At 43.3% G+C, this 15,312-nt stretch overlaps 1 protein-coding gene across 1 annotated transcript in view; it reads right to left on the bottom strand.

Annotated features, from left to right (window-relative positions):
• Positions 1 to 15,312, bottom strand: part of LOC110527561 (alpha-1,6-mannosylglycoprotein 6-beta-N-acetylglucosaminyltransferase A) — a 118,073-nt gene that overhangs the window by 87,960 nt on the left and 14,801 nt on the right. Inside the window, exons 2-3 of the mRNA XM_021608927.2 lie at positions 11,042 to 11,518; positions 1,928 to 2,092 (exon numbers count right to left, since the gene is read on the bottom strand). Of these exons, the coding sequence (XP_021464602.1) occupies positions 1,928 to 2,092; positions 11,042 to 11,282 (406 nt within the window). The 5' untranslated portion in view covers positions 11,283 to 11,518. The remainder of the gene's footprint in view (positions 1 to 1,927; positions 2,093 to 11,041; positions 11,519 to 15,312) is intronic.

Below are 15,312 nucleotides of genomic sequence, written 5' to 3'. Positions count from 1 at the left end.
CTGACCTCACATTTGCTCATCACTGCAAGGAAGCAGAGTGGCCACCGCAGACTGGTCACATGACCTGACACAATTTTGTGTTTCTCCGATGGAACATCTTTCCAATGCGTTTAAGGGTCCTCCTCCACCAACAGTCTGACAAGCCTATGACTCCATGGGTTAGGTCATTCAATTGCAGAATTGGATAAGCCTAACAAGTGTTTTATTTTGTTTTTATTTAGTCTACATGGAGGACGCATTGTCAAAGACCTTGTTCCCAAACAGCTGCTAATGGGTGAGTCGAGAGCAGTTAGGAAGGGACTAGGCGTTGCCCTCTGAGTTCCGACTGTGACTGGTTGTGGTGACTCAGCCACATCCATACACGTCTGTGAGGTGGGTCGGACACTGGCTAGACGCGACACGTTCGTTTGCTCCCTGCTCATCTGGGCTGTAGCGAAGAGAGGTATTCTGAGAAACTGACCTACCCACTAATGATGTGCTACCCCCAATGGAGATTGTCATGGTAGCGCATTTTGTCAGATGGAAACCTGTTTGCTCTTAAATCAAAAACAGAGGGGTAGCTTTAAAATGAACACTTTGTAAAGCTACCTAGTTGCGACAATTGAATTCGGGAGATAAAGATGTTTACTTCATGATTATACCAAAATGTGCATATTTACAGTGACTAAAGCAGCATATTTTGTCTAGGCAGTGCATTAGCGGTAGTTAGGTCTGATAGTCAGGACATAGGCATCTCTCCATGGCTGAGCAGGGCACAAACTGTCTGACAGAGACAGTGTGGCAGCAGGGTAAGGGGGAGCACCACATCTCTTCCTGGGGCCCTGGGTTCTCCACCTTGATAGCTAGCAGCCTCTCAAAAGACATATGTGATCCCCTCACTGTCCAGATCCTATCTGGGTAATTGCCTTCCCAGCACCACATGGTCCAGGGGAAAGCAGCAAATGGGTTGGCAGGGCTGCCTGCCACACAGGACAGACGTGGAGAGGAGGAGTGGTGTCTCAGGGACAACTCAAGACTGTTAGGGCAAACCACAGGGCCAAATGATACGTGTGTCTATTAACAGGTTAGAAGTCAAGACAACCAGTATGGTCTCTTTCATTTGACTCGTCCGAAGCCAGAGCATTCCATTGGTTAACAAAGGGTGGGATTGAGAGATCAGTGTGCCATTAATGCGGTATGTCGTTATCGCCGCTGCACAGGAAGTGGCAGATGCTGCAGTACAGGAGGACCACAGTGTCCTGCCCGACACAGCTAGCAGGGAACTGTCACTGATACAGCCCAAGATGGCGGCGGTATACTTATTTAAACTTTGTAAAAATGTAATTATCCTAACACAGCCAGGAGGCCGAGTTAAACATTCTTCATTTTGTTAAAGAAACGTTCTGAAGCCTGAGCGGAATGGGCCTACCTCTCTCAAGAGTAGAACGTTCACTTTGTAACACAATCGTCAGAATCTAATTCCGACCATATTCTGTCGCCACACAAGGACAGAGGGGTAACTAGGGTGAATAGAGACATTTCAATGCTCAGAGCACAACTTTATTCTTACCAGCATAAATAGCACTATTCACCTAAGCTCACATCAGATTCACTGGAGAACTGAGTGTCTGCTAGTTTGTTTCTGTTATTTTCTTTCACTGTGTGTCCAGCCCTAGAAAACCAGGTGAGCTCCTAACTAATAAATTACCTTAAATTGGTCAGTCAAGTGCAAGGGAGAAGCGAAAACCCGCAGACACTCAGCAACTCCAGGAATTGAGCTTGACACCTCTGCTATTGGCCTATGTCTTATTACTTTGACATGTTCTAGAACTAGGACTGGGGATTCTCAAGGTGCAATGTCTTGTTTTTGAATGTCTTCAATAAAAGAAGATTCGGCCAATCCTCGGGAGAAAAAAAATAAGCTAGTGAGGGAGTGAGTGAGCCTCACCTGCCACGTTGACCTTCTCCGCATTGGAGGCGCTGGGGGTGGCCGTGCTGGTGCCGTTGGTCAGGTTAGCCCCCGTGCTGTTGTAGATGTTCTCCACCTTGGACTCCAGCTTGCCCAGCCGTACCATGATGTTGTCCAGGAGCACCGCCAGGGTCTTCTTCAGATCTGGCATAGGGAAACACAGTATAGCATGAAGCATAGATACCTCATATCAGTCTTACTGCTAACCAGCTAACTTAACTTGAGGCTAAAATATACAGTATAGTGTTTTCTATATTTCCCTTTCATTTTCCTATCATTTTAATTGATCTCATGAATAGTCATTTTCAAACTTTAGATTTACTTTTTGAAGGACAAGGAGGAAACTACCGCATAGTGATATAATACCAGTGAGTCGCTCTCCACAGTCCCGGTCAGAGAAAATGCTTTTCTATTCTTGTCTTCATAACTAGGCTAATCAATAGATCGTTATGGTGTGAGTAATCGGAGTATGCCTTGTATACCGAGACGGACCGTTCTTATTGGCTTTCCTCTGAAAAAAATGAAACGAGGGGAGAGGATCAGCTTATTTCAGCGACCCCATTAAGTCATTGGATTTCATGCTGTCCGTTAAAGGACTCATTTAGATGTATAACTGAGCTGGCGGGTGTCTGAGAAGGACCTTGCTGCGTCATTTAGGTCTGTGCATTTCTAACGACATCTCCCGACTCCGGTAGCTAGCCAAAAGAAGGTGGGATGGACGATGGGATTGAAAAGACACTAAAGTAAGCTGGAATCCACAATAGGTGTGTCCCCAATAATGTCTCCTTCCTGAAGTGTGCACTCGTTCACAATTCCCCACAAATCTAAGAGCATTGGATTGATTGCTGGAGGCATGGGCTAGCGGGAGTCTCCACCATGTTTCTTATACCACTCATCTCCTTTCAAATCAGTGAAGGGAAGTGAACAAACGCATATTTTGGGAGGGAAGGAGAGATAATTGGGACATAGCCCAGTAGCGGGCCAATAAGAGGTGAGATGGGATAGAAAGGACACAGTGAGCTGACATTCACAACGACATCATCTCTGTTTGTTTCAGTAGCATTTCAGGACTTGGTATGCAGGGCTTGGCATTTCAGTGTCCTAATGGTGTTAATCTGATATTTACCCTCCGGCAGCCATGAGGATATCAAGGGTGCATCCCTAATGGAACCCTATTCCCTATGGAGTACTACTTTTGACCAGGGCCTCCATGGCTCTATGGCTCTACACAGCTCAAAGCAACTGAATAAAGTGTAACGATTCTAAAGCTACTGTATAACACGCAACACAAACTTGAGTGGCTTCAAATCCATTTGTTATAACTGTCAGATTTTGGGGATTATTGACATATCATTGTTCATGGTGGTGTTGTAAGAGCTCACGGTTGACCGATGTTGACTTGCAAGTGCAACACACATTTTGGCATTGGTTTCAATTTCAGTAGTTTGCATAGAACTCTTTTTTTAATCCAACATGCTTAACATATTGTTTATTGGAATGACCGAAGATCTTGTCACAAAACAGTTGATCAAGTTTGACTTGCGAGACATTTTGTCACGTCATTAGTAGATACTAAGAAAATGAAATGTGACATGTCCCTTCTGCCCCTGAAATGTTCTCCTTTCCTCCCGCCGAACCAAGAATATTCCGGAATGTCGTCAACCTCATTAACATTCCATGAGGTGGTGGAGCCGTGAAGACAGCGATCGCACCCCGTCTGTCACACGTCAGCGCGCCGACTGCGGTGCAATTTCTCTGGCTGCGTGTCGCATTTGATATGTCACTCCCTATCGCGCCAGAAAGACAGTGTGGAGGGAAACAGGCCTGTGTGCGCCGCCGTGGTCAGGGAGCGAGGGAAGGGATGGGGAGGAGAGTTGGCGCGAGGGAGAGAGGGAAGCTGCAGCGTTTTGTCTGCTCTGCACGGCTACATGGGGAGGAGATAAGCAGATGCCGGGAGGGAGCGCCGCTGCGTAAGACAAGGAAGAAATCAACTGGAAAGTTGGACTTTGTCCCAAATGACACCGTATTCCCTATATAGTGTAGTACTTTTGACAAGGGCCCATACGACTCTGGTCCAAAGCAGTGCACTATGTCGGGAATTGAGTACCATTTGGGACAGAGCCCTGGAGTGGAGCTGCCACTGCATCAGGCTGAACATAATTGCACACAATAGATTGTGTCCTCAGAAAACACAATGCGCTGAGCAGAAACCGCCCAGCCTAGCCTCCATCAACACAGACAGAGAGAAAGAAACACACTGCCCCCGGTCCAAACACACTGTCCCAGGTCCACACACCAAACACACTGTCCCAGGTCCAAACACCAAACACACTGCCCCAGGTCCAAACACCAAACACACTGCCCCAGGTCCAAACACACTGTCCCAGGTCCAAACACCAAACACACTGCCCCAGGTCCAAACACACTGCCCCAGGCCCAAACACACAGCCCAGGTCCAAACACACTGCCCCATGTCCAAACACACTGCTCCAGGTCCAAACACCAAACACACTGCCCCAGGTCCAAACACACTGCCCCAGGTCCAAATACACTGCCCCAGGTCCAAACACCAAACACACTCCATCCATCTCTCCCAAACCTGGACAAGGTAGAGTAGGCCATCTCCCCACATGGCATCTGTATGTATGTGTAGCTAATTAATGTTTTACAGGTGGCAGCCAATAAACATTCCTCTGCATGTTTGCAATGAGTGCCCAAAGCACAGCGAGGTTGTGTTAACAAATGAAATATTGTGTCTTTCCAACAGGCACGGAACATTGTAACGAATTAAGCCAGATTAAAACAGGGGGAAATTGAAATGCATGCCTCGGGGCGGTGTGTGGACAGCCTGCATTCAAGTGGCAAATTGGTGTAATAGGTGTGAAAACATAGGTGGGCTAAATCCATGCGATAGATAAACTTACTGTCTGAAAAGCAAAGTACAATTCACAGCATCAGAACAATCAGAATTGGGTTTTGGGCCAAACTGTGGTAAAAAAAAACAAAATACTACCATTACATAGATACATTGATTTAAAAGACAGTGGTGGTAGTATGGGTGATACCTTAGTTAATTATTCAAGTTCTTTGGTTCAGATCCTTTTCTAGACACCCACCTTTATTAAAAGCTACTGTTACAGAAGTGGATTGACGTAAGGCTGTGATTTTACTGTTTTATAGTCCCCAACTCCCCATTCATCGTTACCACCTGTCTGCTAAAGAAAATATAACTTGACTCGGTCTTCGTTCCCTAAGCAAAAACGTTTCAAAATGAAACATGAGAGTTGAAATATGCATGCGAAAGCCTGACGCGTCCGTTCTGCACAGGAGGTACCCATAGGGAGCGAGCAAAGCGTAGATTGCAGTCACGGCACTTTACAGATGTCAACTGTGTTAGCCGAGTCATGTCCTCATTCATGTCCGCAGCAAACGTCTACAATGAGCCGATGCATGGTACATGATGAGCATGGAGTTAAACTGTGACTCTGTCCTAAAATGGCCCCCTATTCCCTATACAGGGCACTACTTTTGACCAGGGCCGTTAGGATTCTGGTCACATGAAGTGCACCGTAAAAGGGAATGAGGTGCCAACCTGTGTGCTCATTACTTCAGTGACCCTCATTGTCAGCCAAGCTTCGTCTTTCAAGAGACCGACCTACAAAACGAGTTCCCCGTTTGAATGATTGCAGCCTAAACACACCGAGTGAGTAGACAGAACAGACAACAGCAGACCAAGCAAACCATTATAGGTTAATAAATACAATTCAAATTCAGACTAATTTGCATGGTTGTAAAATGGGGAACCAGCCCAGGTGTTTAATAAACTTGGTTCAGTTAACAAAGTAGGTCAACAACAACTTAATTTTTAAAACTTTTTTTTATTTAAAGACACAATCTGTAATTTCAACAGCCTGACCCTGTCACTTTGTTTGGTGAACAGAGATGGGGCTTGGGAAATGTAACTGCTCAAAATTCATAGATGGGAGCTCCATAAAAATCAACATGAGAGTTTTAAACATTCTGTACAGTATTTTGAAACTAGGTGGGGGGAAAAAATTCTATTACAAAGACTCGGATGAAAGCAACACTTCCAAAGAAAATACATTATATTGGAGACAATGCACTAAAAATGACTTTCCCATCATTTTCATATATGTGGTGTACAAATCCACAGAGATTTTCATTTGCTTAGAGTCGGACTGACAGACGGGGAGACTAATCCATATTTCTATGCAGCTGTGTGCTCGCTCGTGGCCTTAGTGATATTACACAGTATCACATCACAGTCCACATGCACAAATCCCACAACACTGATGTGAGCTGATGGCAGATGTAAGAAATGCACGCATGTTGTAATTATAGTGACCTTACAGATACTATATCACCATTGCCAAGTAACCACATGTGATGTAATGTTTTTATAATCTCGAGGAACTCTACTTACCATACACAAAGTGAAATGTGTCCCTCGCTATCAAATACATATCTGAACTGCACTTTATGTCTGGTAAGTAAGAGTTCCTAGAGATTATAAATATGCTTTTGTTGTTTTTTTGGGCTAAAGCCAGCTATACTGGGTTATGGTCCTCGACTACTACTTCTCAGTGTGTCAAATCGGAGGGCCTGTTGTCCGGACCTCTGGCAGTCTCTATGGGGGTGCCACAGGGTTCACTTCTCGGGCCGACTCTTTTCTCTGTATACATCAATGATGTCGCTCTGTACACATCTGGCCCTTCTTTGGACACTGTGCTAACAAACCTCCAAACGAGCTTCAATGCCATACAACACTCCTTCCATGGCCTCCAACTGCTTTTAAACGCTAGTAAAACTAAGTGCATGCTTTTCAACCGATCGCTGCCCGCACATTCCCGTCCGACTAGCATCACTACTCTGGACGGTTCTGACGTAGAATATGTGGACAACTACAAATACCTAGGTGTCTGGCTAGACTGTATACTCTCCTTCCAGACTCACATTAAGCATCTCCAATCCAAAATTGAATCTGGAATCGGCTTCCTACTTCTGAACAAAGCCTGACCATCCTACCGATCCTTGACTTCGGCGATGTCATTTACAAAATAGCCTCCAACACTCTACTCAACAAATTGGATGTAGTCTATCACAGTGCCATCCGTTTTGTCACCAAAGCCCCATATACTACCCACCACTGCGACCTGTATGCTCTCGTTGGCTGACCCTCGCTACATTTGTCGCCGCCAAACCCACTGGCTCCAGGTCATCTATAAGTCCTTGCTTGGTAAAGCCCCACCTTATCTCAGCTCACTGGTCACCATAGCAACACCCACCCGTAGCAACCGCTCCAGCAGGTATATTTCACTGGTAATCCCCAAAGCCAACACTTCCTTTGGCCGCCTTTCCTTCCAGTTCTCTGCTGCCAATGACTGGAACCAATTGCAAAAATCACTGAAGCTGGAGTCTTATATATCCCTCTCTAACTTTAAGCATCAGCTGTCAGAGCAGCTTACCGATCACTGTAGCTGTACACAGCCAATCTGCAAATAGCACACACAACTACCTCATCCCCATATTATTACTTACCCTCTTACACCCAATATCTCTACCTGTGCATCATCATCTGCACATCTATCACTCCAGTGTTAATGCTAAATTGTAATTATTTCACCTCTATGGCCTATTTATTGCCTTACCTCCCTACTCTTCTACATTTGCACAGACTGTACATAGATTTTTCTATTGTGCTATTGACTGTATGTTTGTTTATGTGTAACCCCAGTTGTTGTCGCACTGCTTTGCTTTATCTTGTCCAGGTCACAGTTGTAAATGAGAATTTGTTCTCAACTGGCCTACCTGGTTAAATAAAGGTGAAATAAAAAATAAATAAAATTGTTATTTTTCATGGCCACCCACCAGAACAATGCACAACTCAGGGAGTCCAACCAATACACACATTCCCGATGTTGTGTCCCAAAGCTATGTTCAGTTATGCAGTTAGTGCAGCTTCCTCATAATTTGACCATCATTCCAGTCTATTACAGAAGGCGTCTCTTGCACTCTCTTATTTATTTAACCTTTCTTTTTAAACAAGAAGTCATGCTGAGATCAAGGTCTCTTTACCAGATAAGCCCTGTATACACATCGATATACACAAAAAGCAAAACATAAATCATTGAAAACACATTCTTCAGTAAAAAAAGGTCCTCAATCAGCCTCAATCGCCCAAGAGGCACAAATTCATAAAATTTTTAGAGAGCCTTGGAGATCATTCCACAAGTAAGGTGCAAAAAAAAGTTCAAGCAGATTGGCCTAACTCAGTGGAGATGGACGGGATAGAGTTAGCCATCCCTGAGACCGGCTCTGATCTGATATCTTGTACGTCTAAGTTAACAATGAAGTAAGGTATGGTAGAAGTTTATGCAGGAGGGCGTTACAAACAAAACAAGTAAAATCCATTGATCTACTTGACTTCAAAGAGGACCAACCTACTGTACTTTCTGATACAGAATACAGTGATGTGTACTGAACCTATCGCCTGTAATAAAGTGTAGTTCGCTATGATAAACTGCGTCTAATAGCTTCAATACAGTGGCAGCTGCATTCAGATATACAATAACGCCATAGTCTATAACCGGTATGAATGTCGACTAAATCATTTGTTTTCTGCTACTTAATGAAAGGCATGACCTATTCCTATAAAATAAGCTCCTTTTCATTCTTAATTTCTTAACTTACTCATCAACATGCTTTATGAAAGATGGGTTTTCGTCAATCCAGATATTTATAAACTTTATAACCTCTTCTCACAAAAGGAAAGCGTGGAAAAAGGTTGGCTGGAATTGTTTAGTTCAATGCTTCTCTTTTCAGTCTAAATTTCAATCTACTCAAACTAATAAACAATGTTCAGTGCACCACATAAACCACCAGACCGATTCAGTCTTGATACAATATTTAATTAACGTGCACTCAGATTTTATGGGTAATTTACTGAGAGCAGAGAGGAAGCCATAATTCCCCTTAAATGCGTTAATGTCATATCGAGATGAATCCTAGATCTGCAGAGAGTGTACAAATACTGCAGCATGAGGCAATTTTTCCCCTTAGTACTTTTATTTAATCAAAAGCATTTTTTTTAAAAGGCTTCCTAGACCGTATCATTATGTTTCTATGGCAGAGAGTAAACAGTGTTCCAGTCTCAAGAAGTACATTAAGATTGAGACATGTTCAAATGAGAGAGAAACAAAAAAAACAGGGAAACTGGTTTCATCCAGTCCATTATAAACTGGTTCCAGACTAGTTATTTAGACCTAGGTCAAGACAGGACACAATGGCCCAAACAACATCTTCTGACTCAATATGAATGTTTTCCCTACCAATGCATATATCTGCCACTGGTTTCAACGGCTAGCTTTGTTGCCAAAACAGGGTTTTGGCTTCTACTGCTTTCCATTTGCATTTTCGATGCCAGGGGGCGTGGATGTTGCTTTGGGAGCTTTTGCACCCGCCTGGAAAATCAAACTAGGGAAAGACTGCCTTGTCCAATGTAATGTTTTAGTTCATTACAGCTGGATTTAAAAAAAAATCTGTTATATACTGTACATTATTACATTATTACATCATATAAACATTTACTCCAATTGGTGCATTAATGAAGTTTATTCATTTGAATTAAAGTTCAGGCAATTGACAGAATATTATGAATCTGTTCTGAAGAGACCATATCACAGATCTTTTGTCTCATTGCCTCCCGAATAATAGTGTTTGCAGCAACAACTAATTTCATGCTTTTCTGGAGATAATTAATGACACGATTAAGCAATTAGCCCATTACATTGAGCTGATATCATTATACCGGTCTGGGATAAAAGCTTAGGATTTCTTTCAACACCCTCCTCCAGGTCATTTAAAAACAGGTCGGAGAGCACTGGGCTGCTAGAACAACAGACTTCTCGGTTGCGTCACAAATGGCATCCTACTCCTAATTTAGTGCACTACTTTTGACAGGGCCCATAGTAAGTAGGGGATAGGATGTCATTTGGGACGCGTACCGGATCTGTACGACCAAGGGTTTCACCAAGGCAGATGCTTTAACACTCTGCATCAATGTTTTAACACAGACCCTAAGGGGAACAAGGAGCAGCTAAATGCTCCGTGTTCACCAGTCAGCCAGTCAGTACTCTTTGAGGTCTGGCGATTAGCAGACTGTGGCAGAAGAACGGAGGTTGATAGGCCTACTCAGTGTTTCTGAGATAGGCGGGAGGCTTCCTGCCTGACAAACGCCGGTATATTGAATTTTTACAGGCTAAAAGAGTCTTAAGACCAATCATATTAGGCGTGGCCTTTTCAGAGAGCTACTTTCCGGGACCAGTGACGGTTGGTTGGTTGCCTGGTCATTTTCCAGCATCCTCTGGTTTTTCGCCGTCCATTAGAATGTGTTCAGCGTAATCAATTCCAATGTCATGTTTCTAAGGAAGCCTCTCATTGACCCAAACGGGTCTATTAACGGCGTGAATAACTTATTGACGGCTGTTTGCGGGGCATTAATAGGTTATGGCGGAAAGCAGCTGCATCAGCGTATCACTCACCTCTGTTTGCGCAAGTCAAGTTACTGGCTGGCTAGCCCCCTAATACTTTACTTTCCTCTATCCAATGAGGCAGCACCCTACTGTAGACAAAATGTACATTTTTCTCTCTCTTCCTCTTTCTTGTCTTCCCCGTTGTCTATTGTTGCATTACAACCACGATACAATTAAAATATAAAACGCTTATAAACAGCCTACATTATGCATTTTGTATGATCTGTATGTCAGAGGATGTATAGGGCTAGCTATTTTGACTTTAAAAAGGCATTTCTACTTAGCCTACATAGTAAGTCAATTCAGCCTGTCCTTATTCAATAACAGTGTGTTCTCTAACTGAGGTTGATCAAATATTGCAGCACTACCAACTGGCAAATCAGAATTCCATTCAATAAAACATTCCAAGTGAATGAATGGAACATTCCCAGTGTACCATTGAGCAAATTCAGAGTTCTCACAACCACCGCTTTGCAAAGTGGAGTCATTCTATTTTGAAGAGAGGACGGAGAACACTGCTTGCGCAGTGCTCGGTACTCACCATAGGCCGTCATGGTTCCCACGTAGGGCCCGTCCATGACACTCTGGTTCTCCTCGGCCAGGGCCTTGATGTAGCGCTTGCTGAGCTCCAGGATCTGCTGTCGCAGCATGGTGCTGCTCTCGTGCGTGGCCCGCTGCTGGATGGTGAAGTGGAGCAGCATCATGCCCCAGATGAAGCCAAAGCTCACCAGGAAAAAGCCCAGCTTCTGGGACGACAGCTTCCACAGGTAGGCCGAGGCCATGGCGAGCGCGGCCCGCAGCTCGACTGGCAAGAGTGACTGTGTCTGTGTGTGAGGGACAGGGGGTGGAGTCGGATTGGCAGGAGAGTTCAGAAGGGGAGGCGGGGCATGGTGGCGCTCGGGGTAGTTTAGCCGCTATGGTTCTGTTTGGACTCTTCACCACTCCTCACCAGTGGACTCTACTTTTTTGGCCCATCTTCATCAGTCACTCCCACCGGGTTGACTTGCCAAGCTGCATTCTGTAAGAGAGGAGGAGAGATAAGGCTGTTAAGAGGCACTCAAGAGTCAGAAAACACTGCAGTTCTAGAAGCAAAAGGAGGAGTATTTACATGTGCATTCCAAGGCGGGTGTTAGCTACTGTAGCTATAGCCATCCAATGTTTCCCCTATATTCATTTTGCACAGCGCCACACTTTGCCAAGATGAGCTGTTAAAGGGATAGTCCGAGATTTTGACAACTAAGCCCTTTTCCTACTTACGTAAAGTCAGATGAACTCATGGATAACCCTTATGTCTCTGCCATCTGCATCCAAAAACCATGTGCACACCACACAAACACACACTATAGACAACCTTCTGTCCTTGCTGCAATGCGTTACAAACAACCTGCTATAAAATGGGACCACTTTGATTCAGGTTTGTTTCGATTAAACAGCAGGAGCTAGAACTGCGCCCTGAAACGTGTGCCAAGAACTAAACGGAGAGAGACAAACAAAATGTATCAAAGCTGACAAATCCCTGCTGCTAAGAAGATTCTCATGCAAAAAAAAGATGCAGTCAGCATGAAGTGAAAATGGTGAATAATCACATTGTCTCCACAGGGAAATATAACCCAACCCAGTCTCTCTTCAGAGTTAAGCCTACTTCAATTTCTGTTAAACATCCTAAAGAAAGCTAAATTGTATTTTATGTTGTCTCTGTCTATGTTCAAACCTGTAAGGTCTACTGTGTAATGATTTTCACGAGAATACTATTATGCCGATAGCTTGGCTACAAGAAACTGAATGAGTGGGCAGGTTACCCTTAGGACTACCAGCCCCCCCCAAAAAACTTTCCATGACACAAAACCATACCGCAAGTCAACTTTAGTAGAGGTACGAGGAGTTGGGACTTGTAAATATTTCAGTGATACAGTTTAGGAAAAAAAAAAAAAAAAAAAACTGTATACCTGCCCACTCAAGGATGGAGAAAAACAGGACGTTTCGCTATCGCGTGAAATGGCAATCCTTCTTGCCCATCATCTTCAGCCAAGAGGTGAGGCTATTTCGTAAGGCACCCGAAAACTCTCGCTAACCATAAGACCTTCATAAGCCTCTTAGTGAAAGCAATGTGTTGAGGGAGAGAGAAATGGAAGGGGAGAGACGAGAGCGATGATAAGCAAGCCTACTCTAGAGAAATGGAAGGGGAGAGACGAGAGCGATGATAAGCAAGCCTACACTAGAGAAATGGAAGGGGAGAGACGAGAGCGATGATAAGCAAGCCTACACTAGAGAAATGGAACATTTGTAATAAGGCCGCTAATATGGAGAGTTACGACATGTAATCTACACTAGAGAAACGGAAAGTTTGAAATGAAATAAAGGACACTTTATACAATGGGACAATTGACGGCTACAACATGCAAAGTAGTAGTAGCATTTGTACGGGTAATGTAAAGAAATAACTGATCCACATTAAAGTTATACATTTATCGTTCAACATATCGGTATCATGATAATTCAGCCAATTTATTGTGATATGGATGTTTGTCCATATCGCTCCACTCTATTGCAGCATATGTATTCACAGGGCTAGTCAGAAGTAGTGCACTACATGGGGGGAAATAGGGCTTAATTTAGGACGTAGACAGGCAGCCTTAAGCCTAGGTGTCCTTCACACTGTGGGGATACATGTACGTGTTATTCCATCATCATCCTCCTCCTCCTCCTCCTCAGGCCAGCTAAGGAAGCTAGTTACATCCATGGTCTGTTCAGTCAGGCTCCTCAGGTTTCTGCACAAACTCCTAGGGGATACACATACCCTCAAACCAAGGTTGCTAGTAATTGGATATGAAGGGCATTATGCAGTATGCACTGACTATTGTTTCTTTTCCCACCACACTAGCTCAAAAAGGTAATGTTTATGCATTACAAAAAAATGTGTGTGTATATATGTATATTTATTGTGGGAGTAGCATTGACCTACTGTCGTCACAGCTAGGCCAAGGTCAGGGGGCTACCATAACACATTACCATGGTAAACCAAACTTGCTTCGGGGAGGAAACCGAGGCCAATCCAACTACTTCTTTGTGAGCGACTGGGGAGGGGGGAAAAAACTATTATATTTAGCTTCTATTTAAAAGACTTCTTAGGCCAAGCCTACCATCTTGGGTCAGAAACAAACTCAGGGGGACTTATTTTAACCTTTACAAGATCAGTGTCCCTCCCGTGGGATGGTTGATGCGCTAATGTGATTAGCATGATGTTGTAAGTAACAATAACAATTTACAGTAGCTATTACAGTGACAAATGCCATGCTATTGTTGGAGGCAAGTGCAAAGTTGTATTACTGTATTAATAAACCAATTAGGCACATTTGTGCAGACTTGATACAACATTTCGAACAGAAATGCAATGGTTCATTGGATCAGTCTATAGCTTTGCACATACACTGTTGCCATTTATTGACCAAAATCTAAATTGAGCCTATACTGGAATAATACATTGTGGCCTCTCTCTTGCATTTCAAAGATGATGGAACAAAACCCTCCCAAAAAAACGCATGTTTTTTTTCTTTGTATTATCTTTTACCAGATCTAATGTGTCATATTCTCCTACATTAATTTCACATTTCCACAAACTTCAAAGTGTTGCCTTTCAAACAGTATCAAGAATATGCATATCCAGGCTTCAGGTCCTGAGCTACAGGCAGTTAGATTTAGGTATGTCAGTTTAGGCAAAAATTTAAAGAAAAAGGGTCCGATCCTTTAAAAAACTACTGTCGGGAAATCTACTGTCAGGAAATTTTTAGCTACAAACTCATTCGATGATTAATGACTTTGGCCTAGTCATAGCAGCTGGAAGTAGTTTGGGGGTGGGGCTGCTGCGTTTGGGGGGAGTAGTAGCCAACAGTAGTCATACATTTCCAGGCAGATTTATGTCAAAACTGTAACTCAGCAACATTCACTATCTTCTTGGTAAGCAACTCCAGAGTAGATTTGGCCATGTGTTTTAGTTTATTGTCCTGCTGAAAGGTGAGTTAATGTCTGGTGGAAAGCAGACGGAACCAGGTTTCCCTCTTGGATTTTGCCTGTGCTTAGATCCATTCCGTTTCTTTTTTATCCTGAAAAACTCCCCAATCCTTAACGATTACAAGCATACCCATAACATCATGCAGCCACCACTATGAAGAGTGGTACTCTGTAATGTGTTGTATTGGATTTGCCCCAAACATAACATTTTGTATTCACTCCAGTAGTATTCTTAAAGTGTGCATTTTGCAGTAAAATCATGTTTATTTTCAAATATTAGTTTGGTGAACCCTTTCACCAGCCTAATCTCGAGAGTCGATAAGCTTGAAGCCATAAACAGCACAATGCTTGAAGCACAGCGAAGATGCTGTTTGAAAGAATGCTTATGAGCCTGCTGCTGCCTACCACCGCTCAGTCAGACTGCTCTATCAAATATCAAATCATAGACTTAATTATAACATAATAACACAGAAATACAAGCCTTATGTCATTAATATGGTCAAATCCGGAAACTATAATTTCAAAAACATTTATTCTTTCAGTGAAATACAGAACCGTTCCATATTTTATCTAACGGGTGGCATCCCTAAGTCTAAATACTGCTGTTATATTGTACAACCTTCAATGTTATGTCATAATTATGTACAATTATGGCAAATTAATTACGGTCTTTGTTAGGAATAAATGGTCTTCACACAGTTCGCAACGAGCCAGGCGGCCCAAACAGCTGCATTGCATATACCCTGACTGCTTGCACGGAACGCAAGAGAAGTGACACAATTTTCCTAGTTAAAAGAAATTCAT

Source organism: Oncorhynchus mykiss, chromosome 7 (assembly GCF_013265735.2).
Source record: "Oncorhynchus mykiss isolate Arlee chromosome 7, USDA_OmykA_1.1, whole genome shotgun sequence".
NCBI lineage: Eukaryota > Metazoa > Chordata > Actinopteri > Salmoniformes > Salmonidae > Oncorhynchus > Oncorhynchus mykiss.
This window is presented reverse-complemented; position numbering and strand designations above follow the sequence as displayed.